This window comes from Gadus morhua, chromosome 14 (assembly GCF_902167405.1).
Source record: "Gadus morhua chromosome 14, gadMor3.0, whole genome shotgun sequence".
NCBI classification, from domain to species: Eukaryota; Metazoa; Chordata; class Actinopteri; order Gadiformes; family Gadidae; genus Gadus; species Gadus morhua.
Window position 1 is genome coordinate 22,610,649 of NC_044061.1, and position 22,404 is coordinate 22,633,052.

Sequence of the window (22,404 nt, forward strand, 5' to 3'; positions counted from 1 at the left end):
TTTTTGTGAAAGATGTGTATATACAGTTCATCATGTAATCCGTTTGACACTGGCCTCATTATTATCCATTATTGGTGGCAAGATATGCATGTCCTTCAGGTATGTTGTACCTTGGGGCATTATCACTGTGAAAACCATCCTGAATTAGTTTCCTAACAAAGAAATAAATAGATCTTCAATCTCAAGTATGTAAGGAATTCACCAGAGCCATGAAAGTACTCAGTAACCCAAATCCGTTAATTAGACGTGGCACAAATTATTTAAATGCTAAGCTCAGTTCTTCGATACATTGTAATGATGCATTGTAGTTTAATGCAAGTACTTAGGTTGTTGGGGTCTTATGATCTATATTTCTGTAGGTCACCGGCTAGACAACCCCCTTGAGGATAGTTCCAAGACAAGGGTGTCGTCCACCTTGACTTATTCATTAGCTGACTAGGTGTATACAATAGCAGCAGTTTGTGCTGGAGTTTTAGGCGGTGTTGTGCTGCACTAAAACACTGAGGCTTAGAGTACAGTTTAGCTACTCTCCCTCCAGTCAGAGAGACGTTGTTTTTGCAAACCATATTCAATTTCCTCCATCTTTAATTACTGAATTCCGTCTTTGACCTATGGGACTCATGCATCGTGCATTGATTTTTATTTGTATATTTTTTTCGATGCAAGATACTGTACAACCTGTTGGTTCCTTTCGTGTGTTTGTCAGTTACCTCATTTGCACGGACACCTTTTTTTGAGTTATAGGGGAACAGTTGGATATACAGCAAGCCTTGAGTATTTCTTAATTTTATTTCTGTGCCTTAATCAGAGTATTTTATTTTTATTTTGTTCCAGATATGCTTTTTGTCTTTGGAGATGTCACCTAAAAGAAACAAAGGAATGTATGTGGCATTATGCCCAAATCTTAACTTGCTTTATTTTGTAATGTATTGAACCCAAGGTTAAGTGCAGTATTTTGACCTTACTTCAAATCATTTATTGTTCTGTGTATACTGTTTCTAAAAGGTTAATGGATGTAAATGAAGCAAAGAAGAAAAGCTTGAAGATGTTGAATTGTCATAGTTCGCAGTGGTAATACAGTGTTTTATTTTCCATAAAATTCATCGCATGAAGAATTTATATATTCTTCCAATACAAATGATTATTTTCATTTTATTGGTGGCCTTCGGTGTTTGCCTAAATGTTTAGAGTTCCAGATTGCATTGTTGGTTTCTTTGTCCAAGCTGTACTGCTGATGATCTCAATAAACTAAGGGAACAGTGTATTACATTAGATTACTCATTCAAAAAAGTATAGCCTTGCAGCATCACATTTACGTTTTAAGATCCATTTTTAAGTAAGTTTCAGTTACAAACCTGATACCTTTAAAATGTTTCTAATTGAGCTACAGCAATAAGATATCTGTATAACTTGGCTTCCATATATGCTCACAATGTAGTTTCATGGTTTCCGATGTTTATTTGGATAAAAAAAGGAGGTTTGACTAAGTTAAGACCATCATGTGTATAACATTATAGCCACAGCCTCTAACACAAATTAAGGTTGTTGGCTTTGAGGCAGCAGCCATCGTTGCCGGACAACTAGAACATACATTTGATGGAATTATTTAGGAACCATATTAAAGACACATCTATCCACATGGGTTTGAACACCAAAAAAAACCTGGGATAGTGTAACACTGACACACCTGCCATGAGTTTATTAATAACATATTTTTATAACTTTTAAGACACAAATAAGATGAAATCTGCTGTGATTCTGTCATGAAGTTAAATATTAATACATCAATCATTATCGTGACTTACCAAATAAGAAAATCATAGATCCTCTTTGCTATTTTTATTTGCACATGCATAGCGAGGGGAGTGTGTATTCAAAGCGGTCTTTGGCTGGAAACCACTATTGGGACCTTGGTCCCAAAAAGAACAGGCAGCTGTGGAGTGGGGGATCTTTCGTGCCGGCTGTACTCACTGCCAGTCCGCACGGCCTGCCTCAAATGCTGGCCTAAGGAGACTGTAGTCCGGTGCATGGTGTCAGTTATTTTGCCCAGAGGCACACTGTACCTCTTTAGAATGGGCAGAGTGTAAGTGGAGAGCAAATGCCGTTTTTTTTCCTGAGAGTGACAACAATACATGCCTTTGGGTGGAGCGCTCGGCCTGTGGGTGTCCTTAGTCGGCTCCGTGTTTGTCAGCGTGTCGGCTCCTCCTGTTTCCTCTGTTCTCTTCACACCTCTGCCCTCCCTGGCTGCCGTGGGCGCCACCACACCGCCCGTCTCCGCGCTCCCTCCTGCGGCGGATCCGCCTCCCGCGAGGCTCTCCCTGACGCAGACCTGCCGGACAACTCCTTGGGAAGCCAACTGGGGTGCTCTTAGAGGGGGCAACACTGTGAAGCTGTTGATGGGATTACCCAGGTCTGGTTGGAGGCTCATCAGCGCCGGGTCTTTAGAACATAGGTAGTCTTGATACAGGTAGTCAGTCAGCAATGGCTGGAGGACCTCTCTTGGGACTTCTGTGTCGTCGGCCATCTTGTCCCCGAGGACAAGGTGGTTCTGGTGGGCCTCCTTCAGTGGGGAAGACCCCACTGTCGTGTTGTAGAGTTTTTTCTGGGTACCTGACACTGTGGCGTCACTCTCCTGGGGATTCCCATCAGACTCTGGGTCAAACTCAGGGGGCCAGTCCGGGGTGAGGGCCTCCAGGGGCCTGATGTCGACACACAGGAGACAGTGGGGGTCCTGCTCGTCGCTCTTGGTTCTCCTACAGTTTCTCGCAGGGAGAAACATGCAGCTCAGTGCAGAGACTCTGTTCCAACCATGGACCTGTCCCAGAAGCACGTACTGTTATTTCCTCTCAAGTTTCATGTTAAAGTTATGCAGGAGGACGTAGGTCGATGTTAGCATTAGAAGCATTTGGTCAACTTGCTTGGTTTTTTTTTATGTCTGATGCCAATCTACTGTGTCATACATTGTCATCAAATTGTGTTTCCTTGATATTTAAAGTGAGTATGAGCATTCAAGTGAGAAGATGAAAAATCTCTGTACAAAAATGTTTAGCCTTACCATTAAAACAACTAACCATGTTAATTAAGTAGACACTAGCTATTAGCTAATACAACAACAAATGGACAAATTGGCTCCATCTGCTGCTGGAATAAAATACAATTAAAGGTACAAGAAAAATGTATTCAAAGGAATCTAGACATGTAAAGTTGGTCAAGGAGTGAGTAAGGGAGTGTATGGTTACTTACAGCCTCGTCCCAATCAGAGGAGTCGTAGAGATCACACGGATCCTGTTCCTTCATGGAGTACTCGTCGCTCATGTCCTGTAGTAGGCCTACCATGTAAGAGACGTCCTCCTCTGCTAGACCGTTCTCCTCGGACTCCTCCGCACCATCCTGGTCCACTTCCTTCACGGTTTCCATTATGCAAGGGGACGGCACCTAGTTCACATGCTTAAAATGTAAATGCACAAGTCAATTTAAACCACACAACATTAAATTGTTTTAAGTTTCTTCTATCCAAAATACTGTCTTTCTATAGGGTAAAATAACAATGCAGTCTGTTGTGAGGGCATAAGTTACATTGTCAAGGATTCACTGGTTGTTGCTTCACGGATCAAAACGAAGCAGGATCGGATTTTGGGGGATGAACGGACAGGCTTGGTCACCACTAACATAGACTCCGACCAGCGTCGTCCCACAATCACACACAACACTGAGCCATTATATCTGTATTTAGCAAAGCACGAGTCCAAATGGTGTATCCGCGCCGTGAACGAGAAATGTGATCCAGAGAGTAGGAGAGTAGTAGCGTCGTCGTTATGGCAACCCAGGGGGACCGCGTTGGCACGACGTGTGACGTCAAGGAAAATGGGAGGAGCAACATGCCGTGGGAATGTGGTGACGTAATCGAAATATATTTTACAATTACAATTAAACACATGAGTAGGGCAATTGCAGGGTGTATCGTGTTTTATTATTTTATTTTGTTTATTTTTTGTATACTAACACAATATAATGCGATGCAAGTAACATAACGTTTTGCTGTAGGCCTAGGCCAAATGGGATGGGATGTTGAGGATGAGTCGAGGTATGTCTTATACTCAAATATTTGTTTTTTTTAAGTAGGCCCATCAGTAGCGTGACGCAAGTGGAAGTTGCGCCTCTAAAATGAGAAGTTGTAGTTGATGATGGCGTACGTTCCTTCTGGCACGTAGCCCCACAAACCACACACGCACACACGCACACGCACGCACGCACGCACGCACACACACACACACACACACACACACACACACACACACACACACACACACACACACACGCACACACACACACACACACACACACAGACGTTGCAAACGACCAGCGATGCTTTAAGGTGAATTTGCTTTATTTACTACAGATTAGTACATTATGTTCTGAATTAAATACATCCCAGCTGATATTGATATGCAGGATGAACGCTCATCTGGGCGCTGAACGAGCCTGGCCATTATTGGTTAGCGTCGCGTACTGTCAGCCAGTGACGCAACCGGTGCACCTATCCGCGTTTGGGACTCTTGACACCTGACCAATTCGTCTTCTGACTAGCCGGTTTTTATTGATCACGACCGCGTTCTTTGCTCTGCAGTACAGGGGACTGACCTTAATGGAAACCCAGTCCGTTCCGCCTTCCTCTCTGGTCATGCTGCCTCCAAAGACCTGCCTACCCAGGAACTACAGCTGCATTGCCGGGCTGTTCGGGAGCCTGGCAGCGGCCAATCCGAGGCTGGATGATGGAGAGGATTTCGACTACGTGAACGGGACCTGTGAGCCCATCGAAAGCCCCGTGGTGGAGGAGAGACCGAGAGGAAGGGAGATTCTCCTCAAACCTACACAGAGTCCGAACCTCCGTCGGAGATGCAAGTCCCTGCCGACCCCCACAGAGAGAGCTAAATTGGAGATCGCCCGCAGTCGAAGCCCAACAAGTCAGAAGACCGTCCGGTTCGCTGACTCTCTGGGTCTGGAGCTCACTTCGGTGAAACATTTCGACGACGCAGATCTGCCACAGGTCCCAGAACGTATACTGGCCAAATGTCAGGGACCCCTCAACATCCACCATGTGGGTACCAAATTCCCTCGTCCTCCGAGCCAATCAGCAGTCTGTATGGAACTGCAGTTCTCCAACCCAGGCAGACTACCTGATTTCGAACACAAAGTAAGAGAAGTTAAGGTAATGTTGGAAACGTTTGAGGCGGACGAATTCAGCCTATCGGGAGTCGTGCGTGTGTTGAATTTGGCGTTTGAGAAGAGTGTGTATCTGAGATATTCTCTGAACAACTGGATCACATTCATGGACAGTTTGGCGTACTATGTACCTGATTCCAGTGATGGGGTCACCGACAAGTTCTCCTTTAAGATCATCACCCCGACCTTTCTCGAAGGAGGGGGGACATTGCAGTTTGCCATTAAGTATTGCGTAGGTGGGGAGGAGTTTTGGGACAACAATGTTGGGAAAAACTACAAAGTGCGTCGTCACAGGCTTAAAATGTCCCCACCACGTGAATGGGAGAACGGCTGGATCCACTTTATCTAGTGAACCCCGTGCGCGTAATGTGTGCGTAATGCTCACGCAATTAATCCTCGGGCACCCAGAGCTTGATAATGATGTTACTTTTGTTTTCACTTGTCTGCCTAACACCGTCCGTCTGTGATAGTATCGACTTCAACCAACTGAAAACGATGTATCCTGTATGTTCACTTCCAAATAGATATTTGACCAATATAAAAGTAATGGACCTATAGGCTTTAGGTGCCAGCTAGATTCAGGAAGGGACGGGCTTTTGTTCCCTCACCCTGAATTCAGGGCTCGGGAGACTAGAGATGGGTGCCCCTTGTGCACGTCGAGGTGGTTATATAAAGAAACACGTGCCACGGAAAACGTGCTGGGCTCTGTCAACTCTATAGGCATCCCTTTCAGAGACGCAGGTTTGGTTTTTACCTGCATCGTCGTTTGGGGCCACTGTTTGTTCTCTCTGCAACAAGTTCCGCTCTCAATGCAAATGGTTCATCAATATAAATTAATATTTCACCAGGGGTCATTGTAGCAGATTCTTCCAGAAATCAGGAAAACGGTGGACGCCAAAACATATATTGGACTGATAGAGAAAATAGTATTTTCGTATTTGTTCTGTCCCCCATTGCCATACAGTTGAAATGCCTTACAAAGGAATTGTTCAATTGAAAAATATTTTAGGAAAACATTCCCAGATATTTATTTTTCAGATTACTTTGGGTTCACATATTTTATTCATCCTTTTGTAATATGTGATATTGGTCTATTCCTAATGTTCTTGAAAGTGTTGTTTAACATGTGGCTTAATGTGTTAGGCCTCCATATTCTGATAAACCAATCTAGCTTAAGGCCTACACATTTCGTTTTGTGTCTATTGTTATTGTTTTGGACACCTGTTCCCCTATTGAACTGAAATGTAGTTGCATGGATGATTACCTCAGACAACTTGTGGACCTAGCTTACATCTGTATATATCCTGGTTTATCTTTTCATGTGGATATAGACTATTTAAAGAGATGCATTTATGATATCATTCTAAATGTTAATCTATTTTTTCAAATCTCAACATTTCCAAAACACTTTTTCCAAAGCAATCATCACCACCTTATAATGAACCGTGTCTACTTTTGGTTTCTGCATTTTAAAAGGAAACTGCCTATAAACAAAGAATCAAGCATTAAGTGGCATTTACTGCTCCTAAAATGATCACTTTTGTTTTCCTGTGATCGTCATATACAGTGCAACCAAGGAGGCATTGTGTTTTTCTGTTCCATGTTTCAAATCCATATACAGAAGATGACATACATTAATCAGACAGCCATCATCAACCCACATGTTGGGTCGGTGATCACTGTGTATCTCCACATACCATATAGTAAACATTTTCTTCGGAATTTCGTAACGTTGTTTGGGAGCTCTAGTCTTGAGTTGCCACCAGATTACATCTTTCAACATTAGGCAATCCGGCCCTAATGTCAACATCCATTTGGCATCTTGCTACATCCTCTTCTCACTTCGGGGGGGATGTTGTTTATTCTAAGCCTTTAGAACCATGTGGAAAAAAGTGTTCCAATAGTTCCACTTAGATTTTGGAACACATTCAAAAAGTCATTTGACTTGAAATCTCTATGAGATACCTCCAAAGCTAACACGGTTCGTTGTGGTGCGTCTGGACTGCAAAACTGTTGGGCGTCAGGTGACCTAGCCCGTCCTTCTAACAGCAAAACACTGTGTTGATGTTGGCCATTCTAGTCTGGTGTTATGCTTTGAATATCAAATATTCTGGCATCATCACTTTGTTGTGTATTACGCGGTCACACTTCTGTCTACCTTTCATCTTGTATGCTTATGCTATTAACCAGAGTATTCGCCTATATGTGGTTTGGGCTGAGGCTGCCGGGAATAATCCAGAATTGCTACCGGGCTGTGATGACAACAATTGAACCAATGCTGAATATGAATGGCAAGCTTTAATATATTGTTTTCCGCAACACTATATAATGTGTCTTCTGAGTGTCCTATGGGGCATATTTAATACCAGTTCTTCAATACCGATTCTGGTGCTAGTTTGGAATTAGATGGTTGTTATAGTATGCCAATAACCCATAACATGTTATCAGGCCAAAATAAAGATCCTGCAATTCCATTTAAGATAATTTTACAAGAAGCACCTGGTTTGGATGTGCCCCTTGATGTAGGAAAGAGAAAAGGGCTTCTGGTTTAAAAAGCGACAAGTCATTCCTCTTTGTGTTTACAGGAAATCACATTCGGCATACTCATATATAAATATGTATATGTAAATGTCTGTTTTCACATTGAATGTGTTTTTGGTGATGTGCAATGTTGTGTACACTCAAATCATTTTAAAAAGGAGAGTGCAATGGGGACGGGAAAGTGAGATGTTGGATACAAAAAACTGTGAAGGCCAAGCATGATGATACTAAAGCACAGTTCTTAATGCATATGATAACCAAGACTTTTAAAAAGAATGAGATGCTTTGTCGATAATATACATATAGTATTATATGATAGCTATTTGAAGCCTTCACGGCAAAATTTAAACACAAAGGAATATTGGTAAATAAAGCATAGAATGAAATATTGATGATGCATATGAATAGAAAGTCGTACCTGAATTGAAAAAGGATGCGAAAAGCACTTTAGTTTGAGTACGTTTTTGAGGAGAGTGACAGTGAAGATTGTTGGGGAACTGAGAAGTATATTTACCTGATGGGATTTGAGTGAACATGGAATGAAGACAGGGACACCATCATGTGGCTAGTGAACATTCGAACCAAGGTTTGTTTTGTTTCCTGCTCAGACCTTGCTATTTGCCTCACAATGTGAAGTTGACCCATGTTTAACCCTTTGAATTTCTAACCCTTTTTTGTCACTGATGAAACACTTTTAGGCTTGCCAGTGACTATTTTATTGTAAACCTATGCAAGCCCCTTTTTTGGATTTTACTGTTTTAATTTTTTAATTTTCATTGCTGTAAAAACTTTTCAACACTGTTTGCATCCACGACTCAGTTAAACATCTTCTTTATATTGTCAAAAACATTGGTAATAAAGGCATTTGTGATGGTCAATTTTGATGTTGAGTATTCTTCTTGAACGTAATCTCTATTTGTAATCATGCAAAAATATCGATCTTATTTGTGAATGCTGAGCTGAGCTGTGACTGTGTAGTTTTATGCTAGCTCAATTGTGCCGTTTCTCCTTGGCCAGGGACTCCAGCTATCCATTAATTAAGCTAAAGCAGCTCTGGGGTGGTCCTCGGCCATTGCAGACATGCCGGCAGACATGTCCTTGAATTGATCAGAAGCAGAGGCCACGCCCCCCCCTCTTGAGTTGAATGTGGGGGCAGGGCTCATGCAAAGGGGGTGAGGCTATGGAGTCAGATGATTTATAATCTTAATAATAATATTATCGTTATCATGATCCAGTAGTTCACGTGATCACATTGCTAACATCATCAATCCAAAATAGTGGTTGCGTGAACATTTACAGCTTCATGTTTTCGCCCAAAACTTCTATAAAATATAACTGCTTTGAGAGCATATATATTGCATCTGTTTAATCAGATGCAATATATATGCAATTGCTCCCATACGCGTCATTGAGTAACTTAACCCATGGAAAACAATATTGACATACAAACACAACACAAATCTAAAGAGAATTGAGAGCTTGTGTGCGCTTGTGTGTGTGCGTGTGTGTGTGTGTGTTTGTGTGCGTGTGTGTTTATGTGTGTGTGTGTGTGTGTGTGTGTGTGGGAATAGTCAGTCAGCCATGAAGTGATGCAGTTTAATCTGCCATCAGCCTGTTTAGTGCTGTCTGGTTAGAGGGATGCCCTTATATACAGTGTCAGGTTCTGTATAGTACAGAGGAAGGTGTGGCCGACTAGCTCATATTCAGAGTGCGCGAGCTATCAGTGCCATAATAGATAGACGTTGGACCCTTTTCCTCGGCTCTGAACTTGGATCGTTTTCTGTCTGTTTTCAGCTAAGTGAATAGCGTGACAGCGGCCACGTAGCATTCATTCTCTTCCCATAAAAACATTATTTATTACCCCGCACAGGGAGTTCAGGCAGGAAACCCATGCAGCACTGTCGTACTCTTGAGTTGCGCTACAAACATACACAGGACACGATCTAGCATTGGTGTCTATGACAGACAAGTTATGCAAGTAGCTATTTTACATTCTAGCTCATATTTCAGTCGACCTCTACAGTAGGCAGGGGCTGGTAATATGGTATTTGCTGGGGTGTTGGACTTGTTGGTGGCTAGCTGACTCAATAGTAAATAACTGGCACACAATCAGCCGGGCACTCCAATCGTTCATGTCAACAACGTAACCGGGAGTGTATTTCCATTCTGAGATCCAGCTGGCTTTAATAATTTAAAGCTCATAGTTGATAGTATCAATAGTTGATTCTGGTTTCTTGTAATGATCTTGCCTGCCTGGTGGTTATATTCAATATACCTTTACCTTTAGTTTCTACAGCAAATGTATTCAGTGAATTCTAACATTTTATAACATTATCTTTCTCGGCAGATGAAAGGAGGAATTGCAAACACATGCCATTGGGAAGTGAAGCATATTTAAACACACACACTAATGAGTATTTAAGTAGAAATTGTTCAGTGATAAAACCCATCTGAGATGGTCTCTCTCTAAGGAGGGCAGCCTTGATGAGAACACCTAGAGGCAGTTCCAGCTTTTAATGAGCAAGTCTAGCGCTGTGCGTTTGATTCCCCATGCTGTGCGGAGCTCCACTCCTGGTTGGAGCTCTTACAAGTAAGCTGCTTCACCTCTAGAAACCCAGCACGGGCTCATCGCTGAATCGATATGTTCCTGTAAGCCTGAAGGGGTCTGTTTCATCGTCCAAAGGGCGGCCACCCAATGCCTTAGGAGCCAACTGCGCTACACCGACCAACGACTGAGCGACTAAGGACGACTAACGACTAAGTCAAGAACATATGCAGGGAGCAGGAACGCAGAACCAGTGCACAGAAATGGGTGTCTCGTCTCCCGTCTGAATAATGAATGTGGAGCACTCATTGAGACGGTCAACCATGATATTAGTTTGACTCAGTGTCGTCTCTAGCGGCTGACTGCAGGGCCCACCTCACTTCAATAAAGGCTGTCTGAATAATTGAAGGTTGCCTCGATTATCTTTTCCATCTTGAATCTTCTTTTGGGGGGATCAAAGATGCTCTCTCCTCTATGACGCCTTCTGTTTCTCATTGGACCTCAGCTCCATCATGTGATGCACACGCACGCACGCACGCACGCACGCACACACGCACGCACGCACGCACGCACACACACACACACACACACACACACACACACACACAGAAAAACACATACACACACACAGAAAAACCCATACACACACACACAAACACTGCTGGATCCATTTCAGCAACAAAGCAGAGTTGGAAACACAAGTGTGTCATTCAGTGAAAGCTATAGGACCAGAGGTCCCAGAAGGAGATTGCAGCAGTCCCAGTAGGATCCACACTCATCCTACTGCGCTACACTGGCTAGTACACAGACCTCAGGCACACAGCAACCCCTGCTGTTATGTAAGACAGACCACACACACACGCATACACCCCCACACGCACTTCCCTCCCCGCATACACACACACACAAAGACACACACACATACACACAAACATACACGCACCCCACACACACCGAACCACAAGCACACACATACACACATGCACACACACACACACACACACATACAAACACACAACTATTAGTACCCTCCTGCCCAGGTTAAGCATAAATTGAGACAGACAAAAATAGCGCACGTGTTAAATTATGAATACCGCATACTGAATAGAGAACCAATGGGTTCACAGCAGTGCAGGAGAACATATTTGTTTTTTCGGTTTACTTCTGGACGGGCTCTGTTTCGAATGATCATTCATCCATGTTCCACATTTTCCCGATTACGGTTGCGTTGGCAACCAGGGCAAATAGAAGCTTATTAGTGTGTCCTCCCTTAATTACATTTCAACCTCATTCAATCTTGATATCAAAATGGCTGGAGTCTCAGTCACAGTCTGCCTCATCAACCTTTTTGTCCATCCCATAATTCCAACTCCTCCGCCCCCCTGTCTCTGCCTTCCAAACTGTCCTCAGGTCACCTTTTGACCCCTCTGGACTGTTTCGTCTCCAGTGATTCAGTGGGTCTCTCAGCAGGATTTTTCTGTTGTAAATACATGTAACTCATATATAATAGCTACATATAATAATAGCTCATAAATAAAGGACCGCTATGTAGACCACTTCCACCTCCACTTCCGCTCCCTGCTGCCCTCCTTCAGAGCATGAAGTGAGAGTGAGAGAGTGAGATTGAGTCACATTGATGATCCCATATAACCCTAAACACATGAGAAGCAGCCTTTTCACACACAAGCACACGCACAGCCATCATACAAACACACAGCCATCATACACACAAAGAGCCATCATTCACACGCACACACACACACACACACACACACACACAGCCGTCATACAGACACACCCACGCACACACACACACAAACACAGCCGTCATACACACATACAGCCATCACACACACACACACACACACACACACACACACACACACACACACACACACACACACACACACACACACAGCCATCACACACACACACGCGCACACACACACAGCCATCACACACACACACACACACACACACACACACACACACACACTGCCATCAGACTCCCATTATACATGCAGGTGGTTTGAGACGATAAAGTCTGGTTCTTTTTAACAGCGTCAGCCTCATCACTCTCCGGCGTTGACAGAACACCCACCCTCCATGCCTCATCCAGATAAGAACACAAACAGGTGACGCCTCTCCTGCCAAAACCAAAGGCAATCCTCATCTCTCAGGGGCTGGTGTGATAAGGGACCCAACCCTCCCGGCAGATTTGGGCGACATTTACCAAAGGGCCGTGTCTTCATTAAGGGGAAGGCTGTGTTTAGTGGGATGAGAGAACAAATCAAGTCTGTTTTGAGGGGAGTAAAAGGGAAGAAATGTTCTACATGAGTTTATGGATGTGATAAAACAGTTATAAAGAGGATAACAGTGTGCATGTTATATTAGTGCTGATATCCTTGAACTATAAATACAAAGGTTACTGTTTTGATCCATTTATCAAAGATACAACTTTGTATTACCGTGTGTGTGCTATGTTGTTTGCCACCCTGTATCTCATTAATTTTACTACAGCCTATTTGTTGTTCTGTGGTCTTTATCTGTTGTAGCCTACCCATGTCCGTCTTCGCCTGACTATATACTTTTGGATCAAAAGCTAATCGAGCTAGATAATGAAGAGGGGATGAGAGACGTGTGTGTGTGTGTTTGTGTTTGTAAGTGTGTATCTGTGTGTGTGTGTGTGTGTGTGTGTGTGTGTGTGTGTGTGTGTGTGTGTGTGTGTGTGAATGTGTGTGTGTGTGTGTGTGTGTGTGTGTCTCTGTTGGTGTGTGTGTGTGTGTGTGTGTGTGTGGTGTGTGTGTGTGTGTGTGTGTGTGTGTGTGTGTGTGTGTGTGTGTTGTGTGTGTGTGTGTGTGTGTGCGACTGTGCGTGTGTCTGTGTGCGTGTGTGTGTGTGTGTGTGGTGTGTGTGTGTGTGTGTGTGTGTGTGTGTGTGTGCGCGTGTGTCTGTGTGCGTGTGTGTGCGTGTGTCTGTGTGCGTGTGTGTGCATGTGTGCGTGTGTGTTGTCAGTGGGTGTTGACAGGAAGTGTCGGGAGCCAACACAAGGTCACCTCTAATCAGTGTCATCATCGCTGACACTATGTGATACGCTGCTAATGCTATCTGGCCTCCTCTACCTGGGTCTGTATCTCTTGTCTCTGCTCTAGTCTAGTCTATGTTTGGCCCGGAACCTGATGCCTGGCTGTCTGTCTGTATGTTCCTCTGGGCTCGTCAACGTGACCTCAGGCCAGGGTACGGCTCGACCCTCCTGGGGTGCCAGTGGTGGTCTGTCACGCAGCCTGACGTCATCCACCCCCCCCCCCCCCCAACCTCGTCACCCCCAACAAAACGCCCCATACTGCGCAGGGATTGGAGGAGGCTGAGGCACATGTGAGCACAGAAACGTGACAACGCTGTCAGAGTAAAGGGTCCCATCCTCGCTCCATTTCCTTTATTTGCAACACGAGGCGCAAATGAAAAGTGTCCCTCTAAATATTCATGGATGCTTGGCAGAACAGGCTCACCGTGGAAGGCCAGTCATTGACAAAGAACAGGATCTTTTTTTAAAACACGATAGGATCGTCCTTTAATTAGAACCATCAAGCTCCAACAAAGACAAATTAGCCATTCCACTGTCTATGCATGCGTGTCTGTTTGCGTGTGCATGGATGCATGCGTGCACACACGTGCAGCACTGTGATCACACACCTCTGTGCAATTGGGTTGTTGTGTATGCGTCATCCTTTCCCACACCTGTGATACCTACCGTACCTACAGTATCATACATTATCATGTTGGGGCTAGAGCTCTGTACATCTCTGGCCATGTGTTTGGCCCCCTGGGGCAACCAGTGCACACACAGCAGCCCTCATAAAATATGATGTTAACCATTCTCAACACCACTCTGTGTCTGGCTTTCAGACCGAGAGCACACCCCCATTGGTCTCTCTCTCACTCTCTCTCTCTCTCCCCCCTCTCTCTCTCCCTACCCCTCTCTCTCTCTCTCTCCTCTCTCTCTCTCTCTCCCCCCCCCCCCCCCCCCCCCCCCCCCCCCCCCCCCCCCCTCTCTCTCTCTCTTCTCTCGTCTCATCTCATCCTCTCTCTCTCTCTCTCTCATCTTCTCGCTCTCTCTCTCTCGTCTCTTCTCTCATCTCTCTCTCTCTTCTCTCTCGCTCTCTCTATCTCCTCTCTCTCTCTCTCTCTCTCTCTCTCTCTCTTCTCTCATCCCTACCACCCCCCTCGCTCTCTCTACTCTCTTCCCTACCCCTCTCTCTCTCTCTCTCTCTCTTCTCTCTCTCTCTCTCTCTCTCTCCTCTCTCTCTCTCTCTCTCATCTCTCTCTTCTCTCCTCTCTCTCTCTCTCTCTCTCTCTCATGGAGGCAGTGTGTGACCGCGATGCTTTTTTGGTCCATTTTACTCTTAATACAATTAAGCACACTAAGCGCAGGCCTTTTGCACATCCTTATCTTTGGACAGTACTGAGGCGTGTTGACGCAGTACACGCACAATACTCAATGCAATTTCATGCACGTGCGCTCTCTGCATTATGCAGCACATCTCGAGGTTTGATTCTACACACGGCCGCCCTCTTGTGGCTGTGAGCGGCAACAAAAACCTATATTCGCGAAAATCGTTTCACCAGACCTGTGGAGAATTCAGCTGCAGATTTAATCACAACCCGTTATTACATATACCAAAACCTAACATTTGATGCTGATGACTGCAAATAGGTAGTCAACTAATTGATTCTTTCACATTATGCTCCTATATCATAGTCAGCACTTTTCTTGTAAACACACTAATAATGAAGAAAACAAAAACTGTTCAAAAGCGGTAAATTAATTGTAATGTTCTGTGAGCCCAATTAAAAACCTTTGCGTGTGGTGAAGATGCTTCCCAGGTTGGCACATTATGAAGAACAAAGCACGCAGTGCAGGCGTGCTGGAAATAAGGCAACACAGGCTAATGCTCCAGTCTCGAGGGCCCTGTAATCAGCCACAGCACCACTAATTCCATCTGCTTCAGGGGCCCTGCGCCCAATCTCGTCCCTCTCTCTTCACCTTTCATCTCCCTCCCTCCCTCTCTCCCTCTTTCTGTCCCTCTTATTTCTGCTGTCTTCCCCTCTTCCTCTCATCACATCAGGCCCTGGTGTGTTGGTGGTGTGTGTGTTTGTGTGTGTGTGTGTGTGTGTGTGCTGTGTGTGTGTGTGTGTGTGTGTTGTGTGTGTGTGGTGTGTGGTGTGTGTGTGTGTGTGTGTGTGCACACTCTAGGAAGGGAAAATATCTATTCATGCAGTCTGCTCATATAAGGCCCTCTAGGATGTGCTCCGAATATAGATGTCTGTGCTATATATATCTTTATAAGTATATTAAGATCTATATAAAGAGAGAGACACAGAGAGAGACAGAGAGAGACAGAGAGAGACAGAGAGAGTATAACAACCTCTTCGCAAAACATTCAAGGAAATTCAATTGAATTGTGTTGAATAAACCGGACAGTCTGACATTGAAATGCGATGGAGCAAAGGTGACCATAAGCCCAGATGGGGCCGAGGCAGGACGGCATCATGATATATCCTGCAGGAAACCCGAACAGGACAGCCTCCCTGGTAAAGGGTTTCAATGATTAAGAGACCATATGCTCAGAATGGTTTGGCAACAGGTTTTGTAGCCACTGGTGTGCAGGGTGTTAGCATCCGAACAAATCACAGAGAGCCTCATGCAGATGGATACAACAGCGCTGAATGATCGCTTATATTGCTCCTTTGTTCCTCTTTTCCAGACCTTGCCAACACCACAGTTATTATCAGCATAAAACATCTCATAGTAGTTACATTTCAATCCCAGGTGTTGAATCACCATTTGCCTGTCTGACGTCATCATGTTGGGTGATGGCTGAGATCAAATACCCATCAAGATCAACACTCACTCCTTACCCCTGCCTAGCTCTGATGGGTGCGTTAGGGAAAGCACCACCACTTCACTTGTCCCAGTCGACAGATACAATAACAGACGCTCTTTAATGTGAGTATATATATTCACTAAGTGAACATTCTGGAAGATTTAGAAGTTATGCTAATGTGTGGGGCTCTATAGGGAGGTGATTCAGGCATTTAAATGAACGAGGCGGAGAGGAGGAACAGCCTCTGGTGAGCCTCTGCCTGTGTCTACGCTGTTGTTCCCCCATCACAGCCTGACAGTCGTCAGATGTAGACGAGGAGTGAAGCGACAATCTCACACGCCACAGAGACACACACGCACAAGCACAGACAGATTGACAGCAATTAGAAGACTCATCACAACTAAAGATCTCTGCACATCAAGCGCATGGCCCTGACGGCTTTGCAGACAACACCCTGCGCAGCATTCCACATGCTGCGCATACTTTGTGCCTCAAACAAGATGTAATGGAATGTAAAGTCATCGTGACTTGCCTGACGCTTTGACAACCAATCAGCCAGTATAACTGAACTTTTGGGAAAAGTCTTTGGTGAACGAGCATGATGGATTACAGAAGCTCATCGTTTATTATATTTAGCTGGCAGCACTACCTCGGCATTAAAATTCATGTCTTTGAAATGTTCGTGTCTGTCTGTCTAGTTGTCTGTGTGGGTGTGTGTCTGTTGGTCATTCTTTCTGTGTGTGTGTGTGTGTGTGTGTGTGTGTGTGTGTGTGTGTGTGTGTGTGTGTGTGTGTGTGTGTGTGTGTGTGTGTGTGTGTGTGTGAGGGATCAGTGCTGACATGCTTTTATAGTTAATAAGGAATGCGATGACAGACTGAATGACAAAATGTGGTTGAAGAAGGGCAAGCCATGAATAATTCATCAGCATGAATCACAAACATAACAGAGCGCAGTGTAGTGCTGTGAGCTTAACGTTAAATAAATGCATGTAAGAACAGAACCCATTCACTGAAATGGCAAGACGATTACGAGGAGGTTTTTACTCCGATTTATTGCAAACACCAGGATGTTTTCATTCTACTTTTACATTTTACAGCCTGGCTAGCTACAACATAATAACATTTTATTCATGAGAAGCAGCTGTTGCAATTAAACAGGAAGAAAAGAGTCGTTTATATTGTTTCAAAAACATTTTAGGCACAATTCAGTTTTATTTTACAATGGTTTTTCTCTGTGATTCATAAATCCATGCAGTTTAGAGAATGAATGTGATCATAACATACAGTTCCATTGCAAGACTAATGGCTGATCTCCAAAGCTTGCCAACAAAGCCTTAACTATGAAACCTAATGCAACATATACTGCCTGTGTCCATCCGTCATTTTGCCTCCATGTTTGACTGTGAGTCCTGTTATCTAAACTGTCGACGACTCTGGACGTACTGAGATGAGTAAGATTGCCTATGGGTCTGCTGAGCCTCATCCATCTCTGACTCGTACATTTCTTCGTCATCTTCCTCCTCCTCTTCTTCCTCCTCGACCTCGTCCTCTTCCTCCTCCTCCATTCCTTTCTGACGCTGGAGTTTGCTGGGGAAGAGCTGCTGATGAAACACGATTCATTAAGAAAAAGATAGTCAGACTGTTTTCAGGTAACACTCACATTTCATTTAGGGCAGTTGGCCTTTTATCCAAAGCGATGGTCATACACACATTCACGGCGGGGTCATCCATGCAAGGTAACAACCAACTCGTTGGGAGCGGCTAGGGGGACGTGTCTTGCTCAGGGAACACCTCGACACTCAGCTAGGAGGAGCCGGGGATCAAACAACCTTCCAGTTACAAGGTAACCCGCGCTACCTCCTATGCTAGGCGGACCAGGAAACCCTCAATGACCCTCTGGTTGTGATGAGGCAACGGGATCTCACCCTCCCCAGTGGCGCTTGGTTTTGTTCTTGTCGTTGTCTGCGGCCCTTTCTGGAGGCCAGGGTGGAGCCTAAGCTCTGACCCCTGGTGGACGCCAGGAAGCTGTGGTTGTTGGTGGAGGCCAGGCTGGGACTAAGACTCTTGGCCATGGAGGCCATCCTGGTGGGGCTGGCAGCGGGGCTCATGGAGGACGTGGATCGGCTGGTCAGCATGGCGTCTAGAGGCCCGGACATGGCGTCCGACATCCGGAACCTTCCGTTGAACAGCTGGAGGGTGGGGAAGGAGGATGTTGGGCCAGAGGCATGGCATTGCCCTTTGTGGTACAAAATCCGGAAAGGTGCTATGGTTCTGACTGAGTCGATGAAAATGAGTGCAGAAGTAAACAGAACCACACACACAACATCAGTTCAGGAACTTTCTCTCATGTCTTGCGATGATTTAAGATATTTATGGACCTTTACCATATATGTGTTCATCCTACGGTAAACGTCCATAAATATCTAAAATCACACACACAACATAAGTTCAGGCAGTTCTCTTACGTCTTGTGTAGAATTAAAGATGACATATTATACCACCAGGTGTGAGTGTGATTAGCCGTTACAAGCGGTTTTGAAATTCTGCTTCTTCTGACATCACAAGTGGGCGTGTCAACCTAGATGCGTGCAGCATAGATCAGTCTACCAGCCTACCCAGTGGACTGTAGCAAATGCTGCTCATCTATCCAGCACACATCTAGGTGGACATGCTCACTTGTGATGTCACAAGAGGCAGATTTTCAAAAGGGCCTGTGACGGCTAGTCAAACCCACACCTGGTGGTATAATATGTCACCTTTAAGATGTGAATGGACCATTACCCTAGCATGAACACATACAAGATGGTCGTCATGCATTGTAAAGTCAACGTGCGTGCGGGGCTACCTCCAGGTCCTTGTAAACGTCCATGGTCTCCAGGTTCTGCAGGGTGTGCGCGTAGACCTCCAGCGCCTTGGAGTGGAACAGCATCTCCACCGTGACGAAGTCAGTGAAGACCCTCTGCCCAAAACAAGAGCCCAGCACCGTTGTGATTCCTCGACGGCCCCTGCAGTGACCTCCTCCCATCCCCAGCCCCCCCCAGCGGGGGGCCGACACCGCGTTCACATTGTACTTGTCCGTCGACGGATGACAAGGCGTGTGTCGGACGTAAGGGTGACACGACCTGATTGGCCGACGGATCCGTCACTGCCTGAAACGTTGAACATTTCTCCACTTTTTGACGCAGGCAACGGAGCCAACAGAACGGATTGACCCACAATGCATTTCGAGAGCGCCCCCCTTGCAAAGTCAATGAGATTAGTCGACAGACGTGTACAGTGTGAGCGCGGTGTGCGTCTCCGGCTCCAGACTTGCCTTGAGGTCCTCCAGCTTCTGCCTCTGGAAGTCTGTGATGGTGTCTTCGAGCTGCCGGGTGCTGCGCTGGGCGTTGTTGGAGGCCTTCTGCGCACTCACCTCTGCCTGTCGGGTAAAACACGTTACAACACACGCCTCGTTCTCCCACAGACAAGGGTCTTAATTCATCCTGTGACCTGGGCTACCGAAGGGACCAGCATCCAGGGGAGATTACCTGTGACTGAGGGCTCTTGTCAAGGAAGAAAAGGTCACATCTTTTTATCGATTTTTTAACGTCTTGGACTTTCCTTGAGCCATTCCCTTTTGTTTAACTGTCTCTTGTTTATGGCTGTTTCTTCCTCCATACAGAAATACATACGCACACACACACACACACACACACACACACACACACACACACACACACACACACCACACACACACACACACAGACACACACACACACACACACACACCACACACACACACACACAGGGGCGCCGCTAGGGATTTTGGGCCCCATGAAAAGAATCTTTACTTAGTGTCATTATTTTTTCTGTATTATAATTTCATCATCATTAGGGGCCTCTCTGGGCCCCCCTCCATCATGGGCCCCTAGAATCCGTCTCCTTTACCCCCCTTTTCGGCGCCCCTGCACACACACACACACACACACACACACACATATATATATATTGGCCTCTACAAGTTTAAACCCTACATAATTACAACCAAGTGCTATGAACGTAATACTGTCCCCTCATTAATGAAAAAGGATACAATGCTCTGCCTATCCGCTGGGTTCCTCAGCCGTATTTTCTCCAGTTTCTGAATCTCCTTTAGCTCTCTGTTGCGATCGGCGCTGAACTTCTTCAGCTCAGCCTGGGGAGAAGTAAGACGATGGAGGATCGTGTCTCACCCTCACCTTGAACCACTTCAACACACTTGTTCTCCTCAAACCTGCACACTCACCCTCTTCGTTTTGATGATGTCCCCATAGCCCTTCAGTGGGGAGACAACTCTCGTCTCCAACCTCTCGACCTGTCAAGTTCAAACCCATCTCATGAACGGACACTCACTTTAGCAATCCCCGGCCCTGTAAGCCGGAGAGACATGTTTGGAGCTTATTTCTAAGATCTGTTCTGTTTGCAGTTGATTTAACTGTTCATGAGAGCATTCGAACCCGTCTCCTGAACAAACATCACATTCGCAATTAGAAAATTATACATTAATAAACTTCAATAATTTCTGCTGGCTCATGAAGTCGGGGAGACGTGTTTGTAGTTTTATCTGTGTGATCTGTTAATGAGAATGCTCAAACCCGTCTCATTAACAGACATCCTATTCGCAATTAGTCGAATCAAAAAATAAACTACAAGCATAAATAAACTACAAACATGTCTGCCTGGCTGACATGTTTGTAGTTTATTTTACTTCGTTTAATTTATGTTTATTTAAGTTTATTCAGGTTGATCCATCCTGGCCTCGCCCGCCCTCCCCTACTGTACCTGGGCTTGCCGATAGTCCTGCACCATGGCCAGGTCCTCGGCCAGGTTCTTGAAGCCGATCTGGAACTCTGGGTCCTCTGTGCTGGAGAACTCAAAGAGCTGTGTGACCAGCAGGTCGGCCTTGTCCCTCAGCTTGGCTGTCTTGCGGGTGTAGGAGGCCAGCAGGGTGCAGAAGTGGCCCAGGTACTTCTCCGCGTGGTTCACCGTCTGTTCCATGCCCTTCACCTGGACGTCTCTGCTCACAACACACGGCACACTGACGTATTAGTTACTTTACTTTACTTTCATTTGGAAGACGCCTTTGTCCAAGGCAACATACAGCATATTTGACAACAAGCAGTAAAAATGACATAAAAAAATACATTATGGCAACCCAACATGATAATCCAATTAAACGTTTACTAAACGTAAGCTAGTCCATAGCTGACATTGTATGTGGTCAGAATACAGTTAATAAAAACATAAAGGAGGATGAGTAAATAAAAAAATAAATAAAAGGTCTCAAGACATTAGATGTGGCTGATCAGTTAAGTTCAAAGTTCAAACTCAGCTTTATTGCCATTCCCATTTATGTGCAAGACTAATAGAGGAAACAAAATCGCTTTTGTCTCTGATCCACGGTCCAATAAGTACAGAACGATACAATTAGGCAAAATGAATAAAATAAGTCACATTTACAATTAATTAATTCTAAGCATCTAATTCTAAGCAAATTCTTAGCATCTGGGTGTTGGTTTTGGCAGATGTTTTAATCCAAAGAGATTCACAGAGATGTGTTTATAGGAGCAGGAAGATGTTAGGGTATCTGGCTCAGTTGTGTCTGCATTGGGGATCGATGCACTTCCTTTAGGCTGTGTGTGGGGAAAGAAAACCTGGACACCACTGCACTATTATTCCCCCATGGAATTCATTTCTGTTTATTTATGCATCAATGCACACATATGCACAGAGCCACAGACTTTGATAGACCTTTTTGCATTGCCGTTGTCAATGTAACATATACCATTCAAAGCATAATGTTTACAGCATCCTTTTCTCCTAGATCTGTGTTTTGACTCTCTTCATGGTTACCAGGTAAACCCTTTACCAGGAGAATATTAGTGAAATTTACAGCGAAATTACCTTGAGAAAGGGCTGTTCATGTTTGTTGCATGGAGTTCTCTTCCTGGTACCCTCTCGTCGATGTTGGTCTAGCCTGCAACAGGTAACCGGAAGATGGTTGCTATGGAAGCCACATCAACAAAAAAAAGGTGTCCTAAAGTAGCAAATGGTGTAGTTAGTGCTCCTGGCCAAAAGGGGGCAGCAGAGTAACATGTTGCGTGTTGACGTTCGCTAGAACAACTCAGAGCAGGCTTAAACCGTGAATAAACTGTAATCCCATCTCTAAGGACTACCAAGGAGTCTGGTAAAG

General features: G+C 44.9%; 3 protein-coding genes across 4 annotated transcripts in view; 1 reads left to right on the forward strand and 2 right to left on the reverse strand.

The window, feature by feature from the left end:
* Positions 1-1,435: 1,435 nt before the first annotated feature.
* c14h16orf46 (chromosome 14 C16orf46 homolog) lies at positions 1,436-3,923 on the reverse strand. Of its 2 annotated transcripts, none has more exons than XM_030377261.1 (3): positions 3,577-3,923; positions 3,244-3,435; positions 1,436-2,815 (listed from the first exon to the last, which is right to left on the reverse strand). In XM_030377261.1, exons 2-3 carry the CDS (start codon positions 3,415-3,417, stop codon positions 1,874-1,876), a joined length of 1,116 nt encoding a protein of 371 aa, XP_030233121.1. In that variant the 5' UTR covers positions 3,418-3,435; positions 3,577-3,923; the 3' UTR covers positions 1,436-1,873. The 2 variants fall into 2 exon arrangements, with proteins under 2 accessions (XP_030233121.1, XP_030233119.1); XM_030377259.1 differs by having other exon boundaries at positions 3,244-3,447; positions 3,577-3,910.
* A 413-nt stretch (positions 3,924-4,336) lies between these two features.
* On the forward strand, positions 4,337-8,642 carry LOC115558782 (protein phosphatase 1 regulatory subunit 3E). The gene has a single exon (XM_030377228.1). It carries the CDS (start codon positions 4,646-4,648, stop codon positions 5,570-5,572), a length of 927 nt encoding a protein of 308 aa, XP_030233088.1. The 5' UTR covers positions 4,337-4,645; the 3' UTR covers positions 5,573-8,642.
* Positions 8,643-17,212: 8,570 nt separating this feature from the next.
* LOC115558780 (protein FAM92B-like) overlaps positions 17,213-22,404 on the reverse strand; it is a 5,250-nt gene continuing 58 nt past the window's right edge. Inside the window, exons 1-9 of the mRNA XM_030377226.1 lie at positions 22,116-22,404; positions 20,994-21,228; positions 20,458-20,526; positions 20,266-20,367; positions 19,721-19,726; positions 19,507-19,611; positions 19,039-19,152; positions 18,119-18,382; positions 17,213-17,794 (exon numbers count right to left, since the gene is read on the reverse strand). The exon at positions 22,116-22,404 is cut by the window's right edge and continues 58 nt beyond it. Of these exons, the coding sequence (XP_030233086.1) occupies positions 17,606-17,794; positions 18,119-18,382; positions 19,039-19,152; positions 19,507-19,611; positions 19,721-19,726; positions 20,266-20,367; positions 20,458-20,526; positions 20,994-21,228; positions 22,116-22,135 (1,104 nt within the window). The 5' untranslated portion in view covers positions 22,136-22,404 and the 3' untranslated portion in view covers positions 17,213-17,605. The remainder of the gene's footprint in view (positions 17,795-18,118; positions 18,383-19,038; positions 19,153-19,506; positions 19,612-19,720; positions 19,727-20,265; positions 20,368-20,457; positions 20,527-20,993; positions 21,229-22,115) is intronic.